We start from the raw sequence: 16,004 nt of genomic DNA, 5'->3' as shown, positions 1-16,004 counted from the left end.
AAAAAATTAATATTTTTTACATTCCGAGGAAATTAATTATATTTTTTACTCGATCGATCGATGCGTTTTTGGACATAAATCCATCGATCGATCTGTTTATAAAAAAACGTTAGGAATATACCGAGGAAAACCTTTCCTAGGAATATACCGAGGAAAACCTTTCCTCGGAATATACCGAGGGAAACCTTTCCTCGGAATATACCGAGGGACACATTCCTCGGAATATTCCGAGGAATATGTCCCTCGTTATATTCCTATCGATCGATGTATATATGCCTAAAAATGCATCGATCGATGAACGTCCGAGGAAGTATCCCGACGAAGTTCTCCCTCGGTATATTCCGAGGACCTTTCCGACAAACTAGTGATCCTCGGAATTTCCTCGGAAGTTTGTTTCCTCGGAATTCCGTCGGAAAATTCCGAGGAATTTCCGAGGAAAGAAGAAATTCCGAGGAATTATTTCCGACGACTTGTTTCGTCAGTATGTTGTCGGAATAACGATATTCCGACGAAATTCCGACGATTTTTTCCCTCAAAATCCTTGCTGTTTTCTTGTAGTGAGAGTACCCGATATTAGTAGAAAATAAAAAAATTAATGACAATTCATTATATGAACCACCTCCAATTGAAGTATATGAGGGAGTTCTTCACTTTAAAAAAAAAAACAAATTAGAAAAATAGAAAAGAGAGGGTAGTGAAGTTGTAGAATTAGAATTTATAGGAAATTCATTAGAACCTTTAAAGCATCTCCAACCGCACTACATAATTTACTGCAAAATGGAATGGGAAATAGAGTGATGAACAAACAAAAAACTCATTACTCCATTTATTGATCATTTTTTTTTAGAAAATTAAATTGAATTATATAGATAAACTGTATTAAAATGGTAATACTAATTTGTTTAGATACTTGTTTTTAGATACTAACCAATAATGTTGCTTTTAATTCACTGTCTTCATATGCATAGAGTACTGTTACTCTATAAGTCTAAACTTAAGAAGAAAAAAAAACATGTGATGACGCTGTTATATTTGAAGCTAGTAACTTTATAACCTCACCTATATTAGTCAAACTTAATCAATATTTGTTTTCAATCTAAAATAACCATTTTATTCAATATCTGCATACATCTGTAAAAAGGTTTGAAGACAAATTAAAGGATAATAAGGAAATGAAGTGAGTACGTACTGATCTCTTGTTAGGATTTATGTGGAAGATGTATTTAATCCTTCTTTTACTAGCAGAATGTTTGCTGAATTTGTTGAGCCAGTTCTTCGGCACTTAGCTGGCACTCAATTCCAATCTATCAAAAGAAAAATAGTGAGAGAGAGATATATATATATATATTGCCAATCATACCATAGCATTCATCTAAAATTGATATAGACTATTTTTTCTTCTACAACCATTGTGTCAATTCTTTATTGTAGAAATTAATTTATGCATCTATCGGATATAAAACTTAGAGCATTGATAATGATAAAGTATTCCTAATGACATTTTTATCTAAATAATATTAATATTGTAATATAATCTAATTTATTTACTTAATTAAGTCTAATTTATAAACAAAAAATGTGTTACAAAAATTTCATAAAGGGTTCTTAAAGTATTTTATTTGAAATTTACATTATTCACTCTATATAAGTGTCTCTCATTAGACATGCTTCAAGTCTTGACCAGTAAGCCACGTCAGCATGTCAGTTGTGACAATGTGACATACGGTCATATACCCTATGTTCGTGAGAATTTATGTGTATATACAATATATGAGGATTGTGGATCTTAATTATACTGATTTTCTTATATTCCATGATCTGTGTATAAATTTATGTGACTGAATCAATTATTACTAATTACAGTACCCTACCGTTTTCCCCTAACCATATATTACACTCGTTACAAATTTAAAATAATAAAACGAGTGAAAGTTAATTAGGATGATTATTCGAACGTACCTTGATGGTGAAAGAATTAAGCATGGTTTCGTTGACGGTGTTAATATTAACCTGAAGAATCTCGAGAGCCAAATCCTCAAGAGCAGCGATTATCTTCAAAACCTGTCCAGGGATCTTATGCGACACCGTTTTGAGCAGCACATTAGCTCCTGAGAACTTCACTTCCACGTCAGCCAAAGCCGACTTAGAGTTAGCGACGAGCTCATTTATCACACTACTCTCACGGATACTACTAACTGAAGGAGAGGAAGAAGATGAAGCTGGAGAGTATGGAGGTGGGTCCCCTAAGCTGCTACCACCGGCCAATGAGCTATAAGAACGAAGAGGAGGCTGTGGGATGAGTGGTAGTTGCGGGGCATGGGCCAGGTATGGGCTTGTAGGCTGAGGGGTTCGAGGGCTTATAGGAGGCAGAAGGAGATGATGGTGGCTGATACGCGGGCTAAGAGGTGGTTTTCGCGGGCTTAGGACAGGAGGTGAAGGACGAGGACTCGGGACTAGTCTCGGGCTAAGGACTTCTGCGTACGTCTTACGTTGTTTCTTGGCTTCTAAAGATTGAAGAACTTGTTGTAGCTCGCTAATGTATTCCACAACTCCTCCTATTATCGATGCTTGGTCCCCCTTTTGTTATGATCAAAGGAAAAGACAATATAAGTCAATATAGACATTATATATCTATCACATTTTAACATAGAAGAGAGAAAAGAAAAGAGACCATTAGTTGGGACCAAATGTCATTTGTAACTGTCATTTTTCCTAAAAGGCACAGATATGATACTTTTGTTGTAAATTGTAATTGATGCTTCTAAGAGCTGCTATGATAGTTGTAATTGATGTTTTTAAGAACTGATATGATAGTATACCAAAAAAGATTTAGTGACCAAATGTTTAATAATACTAACTAGTACCTAAGCACTGACTCAGAAAATATATAGATGTACGAATCTTTACCCTTTTGACGTAGAAACAAGGCATAAGAGAACGTAAAACGGTTAAGTGCTCGTTCATTTGCTTTCTCCTGTTGCGTTCCACGGTTACGTGAGACATCTTTTGTTGCTTATTCTCTTCTTCTTCTTCTTCTTCTTCTCCGTCTTCTTCTTCTTCATCTTCTTTCTCGGTTTCTAGTCTTTTCCTCTTCTTTTTAGGAGATGAAGTTTCGTAGTTTGGATCAGTTACTAACTCTTTGGAATTTGTGGCTCCATCTTTAGGTGTAGATGCAGCCGTTGGAGATATCTCTCCGGCGCCTTCAAGACCCTCTAAGATGGCAAATAGATCATCTTCGGCTAGTGAAGTGTCGACAAATTCACACTCTTCAAGAAAGTCCGACATCGTGACTAGATATTTCTCTCTCTTCCTTTGTTCGTTTTTTTGTCTTATGCTTTTGGATACAAAAAAGTATAAAAAGAAAGATTTACAGAAAGAAGGAGACGCAAAGAGACATATCAAGTTGTGTAAGAGAGAGATAAAAACAGTGGATGCCAAAAGAAGTAAATATGAGGGACTCGCATTCAAAGAGGACTAAACTATCGCTATCAAATTTCAATATTTATGTATTGTATTTTTATAGGGTTATTTATTATGCGGTTTGTGCCGTTGGGTTATGGGAGAAAATCTAGGTTTTTTGGGTGTTTCATTTATGTTATGCATACATATATACATAAATATAGGGTCCGTTAATTATATACTTTATATTAGAGAGATAAAGGTTGCATATATGCAAAGGGAAGGATACATAAATTCCTGATGAAATTATTTTATGGATTTTTGGGTAAAATAATGAATAATCAGAAGCTCGGTATAAGGAGAGAATGAATATTTGGTGGGAGCTGGTATCTCAACAAGGAGACTGCAAGAACTCCATCAGAAACCATGGGAACAAATGTCACATTTTCAACGACCAATTTTATTAAAAAGGTTAAAATCAAGATATTTAGCTTAATAATATTAAAGATGTATTAAAAGAAAAAAGAATAGTAAAGATATTGATATCCTATTGCTGAAATATTTGAGTGAGTATTCCACCGTTAAACATGCTATAATTTTTTTTGGTGCTCGCAAACACAGACATGTACGTCTTTTGTATTTAATTTAACTACATATATGGGTTGCGAATGGTCCGACCAATCACGTCTTTCAAGTAAACATTCACACGAAAGAAAGAAAAGGGTGTTTGAAATTTACTGATTTCACATTTATTTTAGCGACCTCGCTAGTGAGACAATCAATTGAATGATATCTTTGTACATTCGCATTATGGATCAATTATTTAACAGCACTAACCTTTAGACGCTTCCACAGCTGATAGACCAGTTCCAATTCCAAACGTACCCGCAGCCGAGTCAAAACTAACCTTTAGACACATGTTTATTCCTCTTTATTTCATTCTTTTCAGTTCACTTATTATTTGAAATCCTTTCCACTCAGCTTCTTAGACCATTTCGAACTGAAGACTATTTTTCACTCTAGAATTTACTCTAAAATAGAATAATTCTACTATATAGTTGGATTTGCTCCACTAAAATTACTCTATAATAAAGTAACTCTGTTACAGAGTAACACCATTGATACAAATTTAACTATATAATAGAATTATTATATTTTAGAGTAAATAATAAAAGAGGTTATATAATTTTATTGGAGATGCTCTTTACTTGTTGCTCTCTACCTTTTTCCACTCCGTCCTTAGTTTGGTTTTACTATCTTTTGTTTCAAGATTTGGAAAATCGATTGGTTTATTTAAAGTTAATTCCGCTCAAATGGATCCTTATTATGTTTCATAAACACGTGATCCGATGGCAAACCAATTTTATTTCTTTTAAAAGCAACCCCAAATAAAATATAAGTTTAAGAATACTATATAATATTAAGAAAAATGAAATACGGTATCTATACACCTTTTTGTAAGTTCGTCTTTAAAGTGATAGAAGGGAAACTTGATCCAATGCAATAAATAACTGATGTCTGATGACATACTTATGGTGCCTCAATTTGTCTCTTCAAAATCAAATTGATTCTTGAGGAGCCACCCTTCATTTGAACTTGCCTTTCAAAATTTTGAACTATTTTGTACATGAACATATATACTCCGTATATACTATATAATAATGATGATAATAATCCAATAAGATTTTGTTTTTTAGGAAAATAAACAGAAATTTAAGAAGATGGAGCCAAGACAAGACCAGGTAGACGTTAGGTTTGAAGTTAATATGTTGGCTATCAGATATTGTTTACCTGACCACATGTCTTTTTTAGTAACGGGTCTGTTCTCCTTTTAATTAGGTTTTGTTTGTAGCCGAAATCTATAGAGAACTTATCCAAAAAAATAAAATTATAGAGATCAATATTTTGTATACAAAATAGTTCAATTGTTGAAAACAACATCAACTAACGAGATCATATATGTGTTTTTAGTGAATGGTTCCTTTACTAATGAGTAATTTTGTTTATATCAAACATAGTAATGTAACTAAAGGTTACTTATGCATGCATGATATTAATTTTAGATATGACACGGATCCAAGATGCTTTTCAGCTTCATATATATACGGATATATATATTAAGGAGACTATGACATGCTCCTACTATTCGTACGGTTTTGTCTTGCTATATTTATTTCTTAAATTCACTAATTTTATGCAAAAAAAAATCACTAATGAAAAAATCGACTGCAAGAAATTTATTTCATATGGTATGATATGACGAAACATTGATTATATTCTTCATGTGCTCTCAATTAAGAAGTCATGGGTAGGCGTTGATAATTAGTAATTACTAATCAAAAAAATAAAAAGCGAGAGTAAAAGAATGTATAAACGGTGAAATTTATTGCCCTTTAAAATAAGCATTAATTTTAAGGAAACTAATCAAAACAATTTGAGGTTGAGAAAGAGAGCAAAGAGAGAGTTAGTTCACGAAACAAAATATCTACAAATTGAGCAGAGATCAGTACTTGGCAGTGCCGGTCTTGCACTAAATACAAAACCGAGGCCTTTACTTAAAAAGTTTTACGATAAAAAATCAATTTTATAATAAAAAATTTACAACATCTTCAAAACTATTAAAATTTGATCTTTTCGTAAAATAACACATCTTAATTTTTTTCTAAAAATTATCTATCAAATTTTTAGAATCAAGGTTTTTCTGATCATATTTTTCTTAGTTGATAACATAGCCAAACCATTAAATATTTATTGTAATATAGTTAATCGTGAGTAATATTTTTACAATTGCAGTTTTGAGAAGCTTCTTTCGGTTGGAGCATCTGAAACCGGGATTATAAACATTATATTATAGACAATCTATATATTTTGATAACTCTTTTTAAATTTTTGTCATGTAACTCGTAAGAGGAGGTAGTAGAAAAAGAGTGAAACACGATTTTCTGTGAAAAAAGAGTAATTTAGCCTGAAAAATAATTATCTTAATCAGTTATGTTATTTTTTGACCCAAACAAATTCAACCATGTTTTTTTTAATTCATTCATATTAAATAACATAAAATATTAAATAACATAAAATGATATGTACGATTTAATTGTGTTTGTATATAAAAGTTGTCTCGTCACTTTTTTAATTTTTCTACAATACACATTGATCCATTTAAGTAACCGCAATAGAAAAAGTAGACCTTATTTTTTTTTGATAAATCATGGATCCCATACGATTGTTTCACGTGTATGGGGTCAAGCCCGGGCCTAGTACTTGGAAACCAAATATAATAAAAACGGTGGGCGGCTTTCAATGATCGGACACGCCTTCTCCGTGCCCGAGATTCTACTTCTTCATTCACCCACATGCACACTTGACATCATACATGCATCCATGTTTTCACATTTACATATACTCTCAAATTTGTTTTAAATTATCTATTTCCAGAGTTGGATCCTTTAGTATTTTTTTGGTCAAACTAAAATTGCATTAGAAAAAGTCAACCTCCACTTAGAGAGGATACAACAAAGCTACCATGAGCTGAAAATACCAAAGCAGAACTAGGATAACAAATGCTCAAATAGAGACTTAGAGATGAAAGTGAGCACATGAGCTCAACCAAAGTTGGATGTTTTATTTAGTTTATCGTGGATTCTAGATGGTCTGGTTTTGTGGTTAATATAATAAATCATTTGAACTTTACAAAGGTGTGAAGATTATAGATGGTCATTTGTAAGATATATATTCTGATATTTTTAATTAATATGATGGATAATGAATTAGTGATGTAAACAAAGAAACAATATTATTTGGAACTAATTAAACAGATTGTTTGTAGTTCAATTTTTTTATATTACCTCTTTAGTTATGAGTCTTGGCCTATATCATCTCTTCAGTTAAGAGAACACAAATGTTTAAATTTTTATAGGTAAATTTTTTTGTTATGCAGTCTTCTAGATATAACCAAGACAACAATTTAAAATGATCTTTGACATCGTAAATTATCTCTTCTCAGCTGTAGTACCAGACTCGAATTAAGATATCGTTCCACTAAGGGCATCTCCAACCCAACTCCATTGTTTACTCTAAAATGGAATAAAAATGGATATGGAGTAAGAAATGATTCAATCCAATTCCATAATAAAATTTACTTCATTTATGGAGTAATCTATTTTTTATTTGTTCATTATTCCATTATAGAAGAAGAAATGAGGTAGGGTTGGAGCATTTAACTCCATATCCATTTTTACTTCATTTTAGAAGAAAAAATGAAGTTTTACGTTAGAGATGCTCTAAGACGGCACTCTTCTTAGTGGTTGAATTAATCTCTTTTTTTTTTTGAATTAATCTCGTTTGGGTTACAAACAACAAAACGCAAAGACACATGAATTATATATATATATATATGTATAGGATGTAAACGCGTATATTAGCTTTAAAGCTTATATGGGGCGACTCACGTAGTTGCAAATTTTGTCACTAATTCAGAGTCGCAATGGGGAACAAAACACAGTATGCCTTAAATTGCTAAATGCTACGTCTACGTCCTACGATGAGTTCAGAGAACGAAACAAGCAAAACCCTAAGTTTGCAACTTCGAGCTAAAATCAGTTTGAAACCCAGCATTAAATGTTTCTTTGAGATACGTCAAGGGCTTGCGTTGATAGGCTGATAGCATTCTTAAGAGAGAAATCAATACATATAATTAATGAAGAATCATAAAGATAAGCATCATAATAATAATAATAATAATAATAATAATAATAATACATGTAACACTAACTACTGCTATCTTTATCACGCCTCCTGATTATATCTCTTAATTATTGCTTCAAAAACGTTTTTAGTTATTTGTATCTGCTCTTTTCTTTCTTAGTTTATCTTCATCTTCCTGAAGTTCTCATTTATTATCACAAATGACCTCTCCTTTGAAAAAGGAAGGCCAAAAAAATACATGTACACAAAAAAATCAATGTCAAATTTTCAAGAAAAGAGGATTAAAATTCATACTTAAAAAAATCAAAAAAGGATTTTGGAGCCAATCGTTATCTTTTTCGCCATTTAATATTCAAAGATCCTTTTTTGTTCAACATATTTAAAATTCTTTAAAGAACTAATACTATTACTCCATAGCTACTACTATTACATATTTGTCTCTTTATATGTGCTTTTATTACATCTACATGACAATAATTTAATTTCCATAATTTCTGCATGCACCCCACTTAACTTATTACATGCCTAAATGTTTCTCGTCTCAGTAATTCGGCAGTCACTACTCACTAGGACACGGTCACACGGCTATATTGTTGTGTATATAACTATGATCAAGTTATAATGTTATATCTCTCTGTTACATACCAATGGTAAAATGTATATCAATAAACTAGCAAATATTTTGTACTAGAAGCAGAATCTAAGGCTTTTGAAGGATGACATTTATTTCTATTTGTTTTTTATATCTAATAGTACTATTTTCTATTTGTTTATGTGGGTTAAAATTAAAACCGATTCTAGTAGAAACAAAAATATAGAGTAGCTGAAGACGTGAATGAGTTGGGTCCTACTCAAACTTTAATCACTACGAAGATCTGAAATATCATTTACTCTTCCCACGAAATACATGAGAGACACTTTATTGCTCTTTCTCTCTTCTCATCCCAATGTGCCATATTAATTATGATTACGTACAGATCATGAGTTTCATAATCTATGAAAAGACAAATATCGTAGGTAATAATTATGTTTCTAATACGAAGGGGGTTTCCTAAAAAGTAAAAAGTAACTTAGCTCATTTTTGTTTCTTTAATTTCCGATATACAGTAATCTACTCCATTTATTATGAAAGTGTTAAAACTTATTTTCGAAAACTAATGAATTTACATTCAACCAAAAAACATAGTGAGTTTCACAAAAGTAGTAGGAAGAGGTTTAGGGAGCTTTAAAGTACTTTTACACAAAAGCAAATACTAATTAACATACTAACATATAGTGGAAAGTCAAAGAAAAATTACATAATTAAGTCCACCGAAACGACCAATTACATCTTGAGGACAAATTGAAAGTGTAAATCACAATTCAAGAAAGCCAGATATGACCATTTGATCAACAGAAAATTTACTTTGAAAACTTTTCTCCCGTTTATTACAATTCTCTTTATTTTACATGTTTGCAAAAAAAAAAAAAAAAACTTTTAGATTTCATCGTTTATACAAATTTTGGCTTGCAAGATATCCTAGGGTCAGTTAGACGTTGCAACGAACGGACATAAAACTATAATATTAATGCATGATAGAAATGCGATGCATATTTCACATCAAACAAGAGATCCTCCTTGGAGACGAGTCTCATGAAGACCATCGAGACTAAAAGGAAATACTTGAAGAATAAGTTAATCTCAAGATATCCTAGCATATTTACATTAAGTGTTTAGGAAAGTTAGCATTATCTAGTGTTAACATTATGTTAACGTTACCACTATATATATGCATACTAGATTAAGACCCGCACCTTGCGCGGGATAAAAATTATATATATAAATTATTTTATGTATTATATGTTCTTACATATTATGAAATAATAAATATATATTAAATAATTAAAAGTCAGTAACTATTACATATATAATAAAATTGGTGCAAACGTATAAATCAATTTTATTAATACAAACAATTTTTTTAAAAAATTTGATAGGATATGTAATTAAATTTAAATGATATTAACATACATAGTATATTTTTAATATTAATGTCTATTTTTTTTTAATTCCGTAATCTTTATTTAAGGAAATAATAATTGACATTAATAATGAATTTATGGTTAGTTTAATAAAAAGTTTATTATATAATTAGATGGACCAACTTATTTCTCTAGTAATTCTAAGAATCATCCTAATGATGACATGTGGCTACAAAAAGAAGTTGTAATGGACCAACCTATTTCTCTAGTAATTCTAAGAATCATCCTAGTGATGACATGTGGCTACAAAAAGAAGTTGTAATGGACCAACCTATTTCTCTAGTAATTCTAAGAATCATCCTAGTGATGACATGTGGCTACAAAAAGAAGTTGTAATGGACCAACCTATTTCTCTAGTAATTCTAAGAATCATCCTAGTGATGACATGTGGCTACAAAAAGAAGTTGTAATGGACCAACCTATTTCTCTAGTAATTCTAAGAATCATCCTAGTGATGACATGTGGCTACAAAAAGAAGTTGTAATGGACCAACCTATTTCTCTAGTAATTCTAAGAATCATCCTAGTGATGACATGTGGCTACAAAAAGAAGTTGTAATGGACCAACCTATTTCTCTAGTAATTCTAAGAATCATCCTAGTGATGACATGTGGCTACAAAAAGAAGTTGTAATGTTTCACAAATAATATATAGGGGATTGTATTCTCTTATCAAATACAACACAATAATATATCATATTCTATTATATTTTACAAAGTGTTTAACCTTCTTTTTAACTTCGAGATATACGGGTCGAGACCCAACTTCTTTTTTTTGTTCACTTGTCGAGACTCAACTAACTTCGTCTATTCAAACAATAGCAACTTAGTTCATATAACAGGATTCGAACCTAATACTGATAAGTTTACGTTGTCCTAAGCTCTTCCTCTTAATGCTAGACCGCCACTTCTTTGTTACCAGTGTTTAATATTGTAGTCACTTTAGTGTCTTGAGAGACAGTCCATAAAATTTGGTTCATAAAGGCTACGTACCATTTTGTGTGACCTCGAATCAAAGAGCAAGAAATGATATACTCTTTCATCCATCAAATGATGATTTGTTAAATCAGTACTGATCATGAATCCTAAAAGTGTTTTATTTACTAAATAATTTGGGCGAAATAATAATTTCGGCTAGATATGGAGAAGAAATGGCTTCCCCAAATTCGTGGGGACCCATGATACATTTGATTGCAAATTAGATTTGAAGAGCCCACAAGTGAATGTCTGTCATGTCTCCATCTTCTACTAAAACCATAATGAGTGGTTATGATTATGCACTTTTTGTGATGTGGTGCGTGCATCTTTTCAAATTTGCAACTACTAGAACGATTTAAACAAGATATACATTTGAAAAGTGTTTACTTATATTAGTTATACTAGAACCAAATAAAAAAAAATCTTAACTTAGTTTGGGAACAAATAGATAACAGAAACTCGAATAAATCGGAGAACAATTTTTTTTTTCAGAATTCTGAAAAAGTCAGGGACACTATTACTGAATTCACACCAGAAGAACACTTTAGAGAGAACCATTGGAACTGAGAGAATACAAAGTTATACTCAAGCCACCACTACGGAAAAAAAACCCAACAATAAGCTTAAAATTACTACATGAAAGCAAAGTCGGATCTTCTTTTTTTTTTTTTATTAGGTATGTGAATTTCATTAACTTAATAACGAAGCAATGAGATACAATAGGCTTCGACGAATCTAATCCTAATGAATCTAAGAAGCTAAGTCGACAAGACAAAGCAGTGGAGCCTTAGCGAGCCACAAAAAAAGGTAAAAAAGACTCACTAAGACTAATAAGGTTCGAACACAACCATGAGGATGTGAATAAAGCTTAGCTAATTAAACAGATTCAAAGACAACCTTTTAGCTAATAGTAGACCAAAGTGAAGATCTTGAAGCCGGAACCTGCATCATAATCGCTCAGATCAATAGAGAATCGCAACCGGAGAACAGACCGAGGGACCACGAACCATCTCGAAGGAGCTTCAACAGAAGGATAGGCGAAGCAGGGTCGGCAAGTCCTGGTCCGGCCATCGCAAGCAGTGAAGTCCAATCCAGATATTGCTATCTCAAGAAGCTGCCACGCCTTGCTCTGAGAATCCTAGCTGGTGTAAAGAAACCAGTAGATGAAGTTCCATCGCAAGCAGTGAAGTCCAATCCAGACATTGCTATCTCAAGAAGCTGCCACGCCTTGCTCTGAGAATCCTAGCTGGTGTAAAGAAACCAGTTGATGAAGTAAAGGTGGGATACTTGCAGGCGGAAGCAGAGGTTTAATCGGCTGGACTCTGGTCCCACCACCCGAGCAGAGCACAAAGGATTCCGGCATCAGAACACCAAGAGAGGCAGAGGACAGCGGCCAACTTTCTTCTGAAGCTTGAGGAACAGAGGAGCAAGAGCTCCTAATAGCAGGCGAACAGAGAGAATAAACTCAACAAAACACCAGGTGGTTGTCGAGAAACCATTTCCGAGAAGAAGTCCCCGACGATAAGCCTCGATATCGCCTTTTCAACTTGGAACAAGAGGGGGAAGTTCTTACCAAAGCGGTCGCAAGAGGAGACAAGGGAAGACGGTGGAGGCAGCAACTGACCAGAACGGCGAAGGCAGCGACGCAAAGCCACTCCGGCGAACCCTCCTAGAGAGATCTGACCCAGATCTACTTAAAGTCAAACCCTAGATCTACCCGCTATACGACGCCTCCAGCTCAGATCCGGCTCACCACGACCTCGCCATCTCTCCAAGGAGGCTGAGGACTCCCACCACCGCCGGTTTGAATCGCTTGGTCCGGTCGCAACCCGACGATAAACAGAGGAGATGAAGCAAGGAGGAAGTGGAGAAGACGAAGCTTGAGAGGGTATAGGCTAGGATGGTGACGAAACGGGGTGGCGACCAACGGGTAGAGACCCTCCGTCGGCCACCGTAACGGAAGACAGTGAGGCTTTGTCGAGGTTGGGCTGGCGGTGGGGAGAAAAGCTAGAGAGAAAAGACTCTCTCACCTCTTTCTAGAAGTTTTCAAAGCTACACTTATTATTACTTGCTCCGTATTATTTTCGTTTAGGCAAAAAATGCAAAGTCGGATCTAGGTGGGTTCATTACTTTTCGGTTCCTACACATTAGCACCAAACACTTGGACATGATTTGAACCGAATCCAGTTTCTTTATAATATATGAATGAAGTATTTTCAAAAAAAAAAAAAAAAAAATTAATATCCACAAAAATAATATGTAGCCCAATGAATATCCAAATGTCCATGCATTCCTTAAATCACAAAAAGAAGTATTTTTTTTGGAAATGTAATCATTAGAGTTGACAGATTATACAAATGCTCTCCTGAAATTAACCAACGGGTAAAAAAGCATTAATTTTTGGTTGAACTTGAGACAATAGCGAGAAAAGTGAATTCAAAGAGCACAATCTCATAAAAGAATGTCTGCTCCTTCATCTTAAGATTGTGGACCTATAAAATAATTTTCTTGTCTTGTTTCCATTTAAAACACTCTGTACGCTCCAGAGGTTTCCGTTCCATAATCCACCATGAATCCAATGCCAGCAGACAAGAAAATGGGCCAAAAGTAAATTGACTTACCCCTCTTATGCCATAGGTGAGAGGCCATTTAAACGATTCTTAATGTAGCAGACAACAGCAGGACACGAAAATTGATGTGTTAATTGAATAATATGACCTAGTAATATCGCAACTATTGGTGACATTACTTACTGTGGCAAATGAATAGAATGAATTCTTAGTTTAGAGAGGAGAACTGCGTGACATTATGTTACTAGGAAAACGGCATGTAGTTCGTACAACACAGATTAGCTTATCCTTCTTATGGGGCCGAAAGCAAGCCCACTAAGAATCACAAACGTCAACACGTGGCAGATCTAAACACGCGTCGTATACTCCCCTTGAGTTCACTAGGGTTTTGATGTCCGTTACAGTTCACTTCCACAAAAGAAACCAGAAAGTGTTTCTTTCGCTTCTTCTTCTAAACAAAACTCAGGTACGTATAAGATCTCTGATCCTCTATGTTTGTTTTATTATTACAGAGACTCGTTTGGTTCTAGGTTTTTTTTTTAAGATTCTAGGGTTTACGAAGAGGAATCTGTCTTGGGTCAGAAGAAAAGGGTGCAGATGAGGTTTAAGGAATTGGAGTCGGAGAAGTTAGTGTTGGAAGAAGAGATGAGGAAACTGAAAGAGTCTGATGAAGATTCGTTAGTTGAGCAGATGATGGTGAACAAAGCGTTGGAGGTTGAGAAACAGGTTGCTGAGAACAAGGCCGAGGAATGGAAGATCAAGTTTGAGAAACTCGCGGAGGCGGTTAGGAAGCTAGATGAACTCGGTGCGTTTAGGGTCGGAGAATTGGAGTTAGATGAGGATGTGAAGGTAGGGTTGGAGTTAGCTGATGTAGGAAAGAAAAAGATCGAGTCTTTGTGTAGGGAAGGGTTAGTTAATCATCAGGTTTCAGGTGAGGATAATGAATGTAGAGACATAAACATTTATTGGTTGCAAATCTTCTTTGTGTTTATTGTTTTGTTCTTGTTTCGTGTAGGTTGTTCGCCTTGTGTTACCACACCGGTTAAAGACTGTAGTATGTCAGGGAGAAACAGAGATGATGTGTCTTCTCGTAGACGGGTTAATATGATGTTGGTGTTTGAAGGTGATGGTTGCAAATCCACCCATGTAGTTGATTTATCTGATAGTGAAACGGAGGAGGGAAATGATCGTGAGGAGGAATGTGAAGATGAAGATGTGGGAGCTTGTGAGGTTGACACAAACATTTGTCGTAAGAGGAAACGGGTTATTACGAGTGATTCAGAGAACGATGATGATGATGATAACATACCCATTGCAACACTCAAGAACCTGAAACCACCACCACAGAGCACAGGAGAGAATGTTTCTGGAGGGATGAGGAAGCAGCGTCGAGTGTCGTCAAGGCTGAGAAAACAGAAAGAGATCTCTACTTCAAGTGAATGTAATCCAACAGAGAGACTTGTGGGAATCCCGACAACTGGTAATGCTCACGATGATGATGATACGGAAGAAGAGTCAGAGCAGGAGAGCGAGAGCGATAGTTTGAATGGGTTTATAGTTGATGATGAGACTGCAAGCGAGGAGGGAGCTGAAGGTGCCGTACCGGAGGAGGAGGGATCTGATGGAGAAACCGGATACGCTGACGTCATCGCAAGACTGAGGAGGGACAAGAAACCCGGGGAACATAAATGGAACCTCGAGGGAGAGATGCTGGCAGCGTTCGGGAAAGACCCCGAGCTTTGTATGAGAGCGGTTTGCGTTCTGTACAGGTTTCAAACCGAAGGCGAGAAGGCAACACGATCAAGTCACGTCGCTAACGGTCGCGGTTTCAGCATGGCTGACGCCGACAGGTAATATAAAACAAAGAAACCCACAAAATAACTTAACAAACCGTATTATTGGCTAATGTTTCTTGAATGGTGATGATTAGGGGCACTCGCATAGGGCAGTTTCTGACGGATGGAGATCCCGAGGGTGATTTGAAGAAATCGGTTGAGGAGTTGCGGAGTTTCGAGTTTAACGCGGTTGAGATTTGTAGTGCTTTAGCAAGACATTACTCGAAGCAGCTGTTCGAGATCTATAACAACAGAGAAGATCTATTCTTCGCTGCTCCTCCATCTCCATGAGTTTTGGTGAGCATGTTCGTTATGGTGGTATAATAACGCGGAAGCTAGCTCTTAAGGTTTTGGTTTTCTTGTAAATTTTAAACCGGTTTGAGATGAGAACCAGAGATTAATCTAATGTAATTACTAATTAGAGACTGAATTCGCTTTTTATGTAAATGGAAGGATGATTTGGACTAATCATCATGCTGAAGAGATGTTTAATTCGGT

At 34.7% G+C, this 16,004-nt stretch overlaps 2 protein-coding genes across 6 annotated transcripts in view; one reads left to right on the top strand and one right to left on the bottom strand.

Moving 5' to 3' along the window:
• Positions 1–3,397, bottom strand: part of LOC106332511 (transcription factor SPEECHLESS) — a 10,354-nt gene extending 6,957 nt beyond the window's left edge. For 3 of the 4 annotated variants that reach the window (XM_013770981.1, XM_013770979.1, XM_013770980.1), the window contains exons 1-3: positions 2,908–3,397; positions 1,960–2,577; positions 1,190–1,304 (exon numbers count right to left, since the gene is read on the bottom strand). In XM_013770981.1, coding sequence (XP_013626435.1) covers positions 1,239–1,304; positions 1,960–2,577; positions 2,908–3,285 — 1,062 coding nt within the window. In that variant the 5' untranslated portion in view covers positions 3,286–3,397 and the 3' untranslated portion in view covers positions 1,190–1,238. Of the gene's footprint in view, positions 1–945; positions 1,305–1,959; positions 2,578–2,907 lie in introns of those variants that run through there. The other variant, XM_013770978.1, reaches the window with a different exon arrangement.
• A 10,659-nt stretch (positions 3,398–14,056) lies between these two features.
• Positions 14,057–15,962, top strand: LOC106331678. 2 transcript variants are annotated; one of them, XM_013770078.1, is made up of 4 exons: positions 14,057–14,137; positions 14,223–14,602; positions 14,687–15,521; positions 15,602–15,960. In XM_013770078.1, exons 2-4 carry the CDS (start codon positions 14,269–14,271, stop codon positions 15,795–15,797), a joined length of 1,365 nt encoding a protein of 454 aa, XP_013625532.1. In that variant the 5' UTR covers positions 14,057–14,137; positions 14,223–14,268; the 3' UTR covers positions 15,798–15,960. The 2 variants fall into 2 exon arrangements, with proteins under 2 accessions (XP_013625532.1, XP_013625533.1); XM_013770079.1 differs by having other exon boundaries at positions 14,068–14,137; positions 14,216–14,602; positions 15,602–15,962.
• Positions 15,963–16,004: the final 42 nt, after the last annotated feature.

This window comes from Brassica oleracea, chromosome C3, assembly GCF_000695525.1.
Source record: "Brassica oleracea var. oleracea cultivar TO1000 chromosome C3, BOL, whole genome shotgun sequence".
Classification (NCBI taxonomy): domain Eukaryota; kingdom Viridiplantae; phylum Streptophyta; class Magnoliopsida; order Brassicales; family Brassicaceae; genus Brassica; species Brassica oleracea.
This window is presented reverse-complemented; position numbering and strand designations above follow the sequence as displayed.

Bases quoted from the DNA above. Each gene is read 5' to 3' on its own strand.
- LOC106331678 (XM_013770079.1), top strand. From the start codon at position 14,269: ATGAGGTTTAAGGAATTGGAGTCGGAGAAGTTAGTGTTGGAAGAAGAG. The intron at 14,603-14,686 runs GTGAGGATAATG...TGTTTCGTGTAG, and splicing joins AGTTAATCATCAGGTTTCAG to GTTGTTCGCCTTGTGTTACC. The intron at 15,522-15,601 runs GTAATATAAAAC...GGTGATGATTAG, and splicing joins AGCATGGCTGACGCCGACAG to GGGCACTCGCATAGGGCAGT.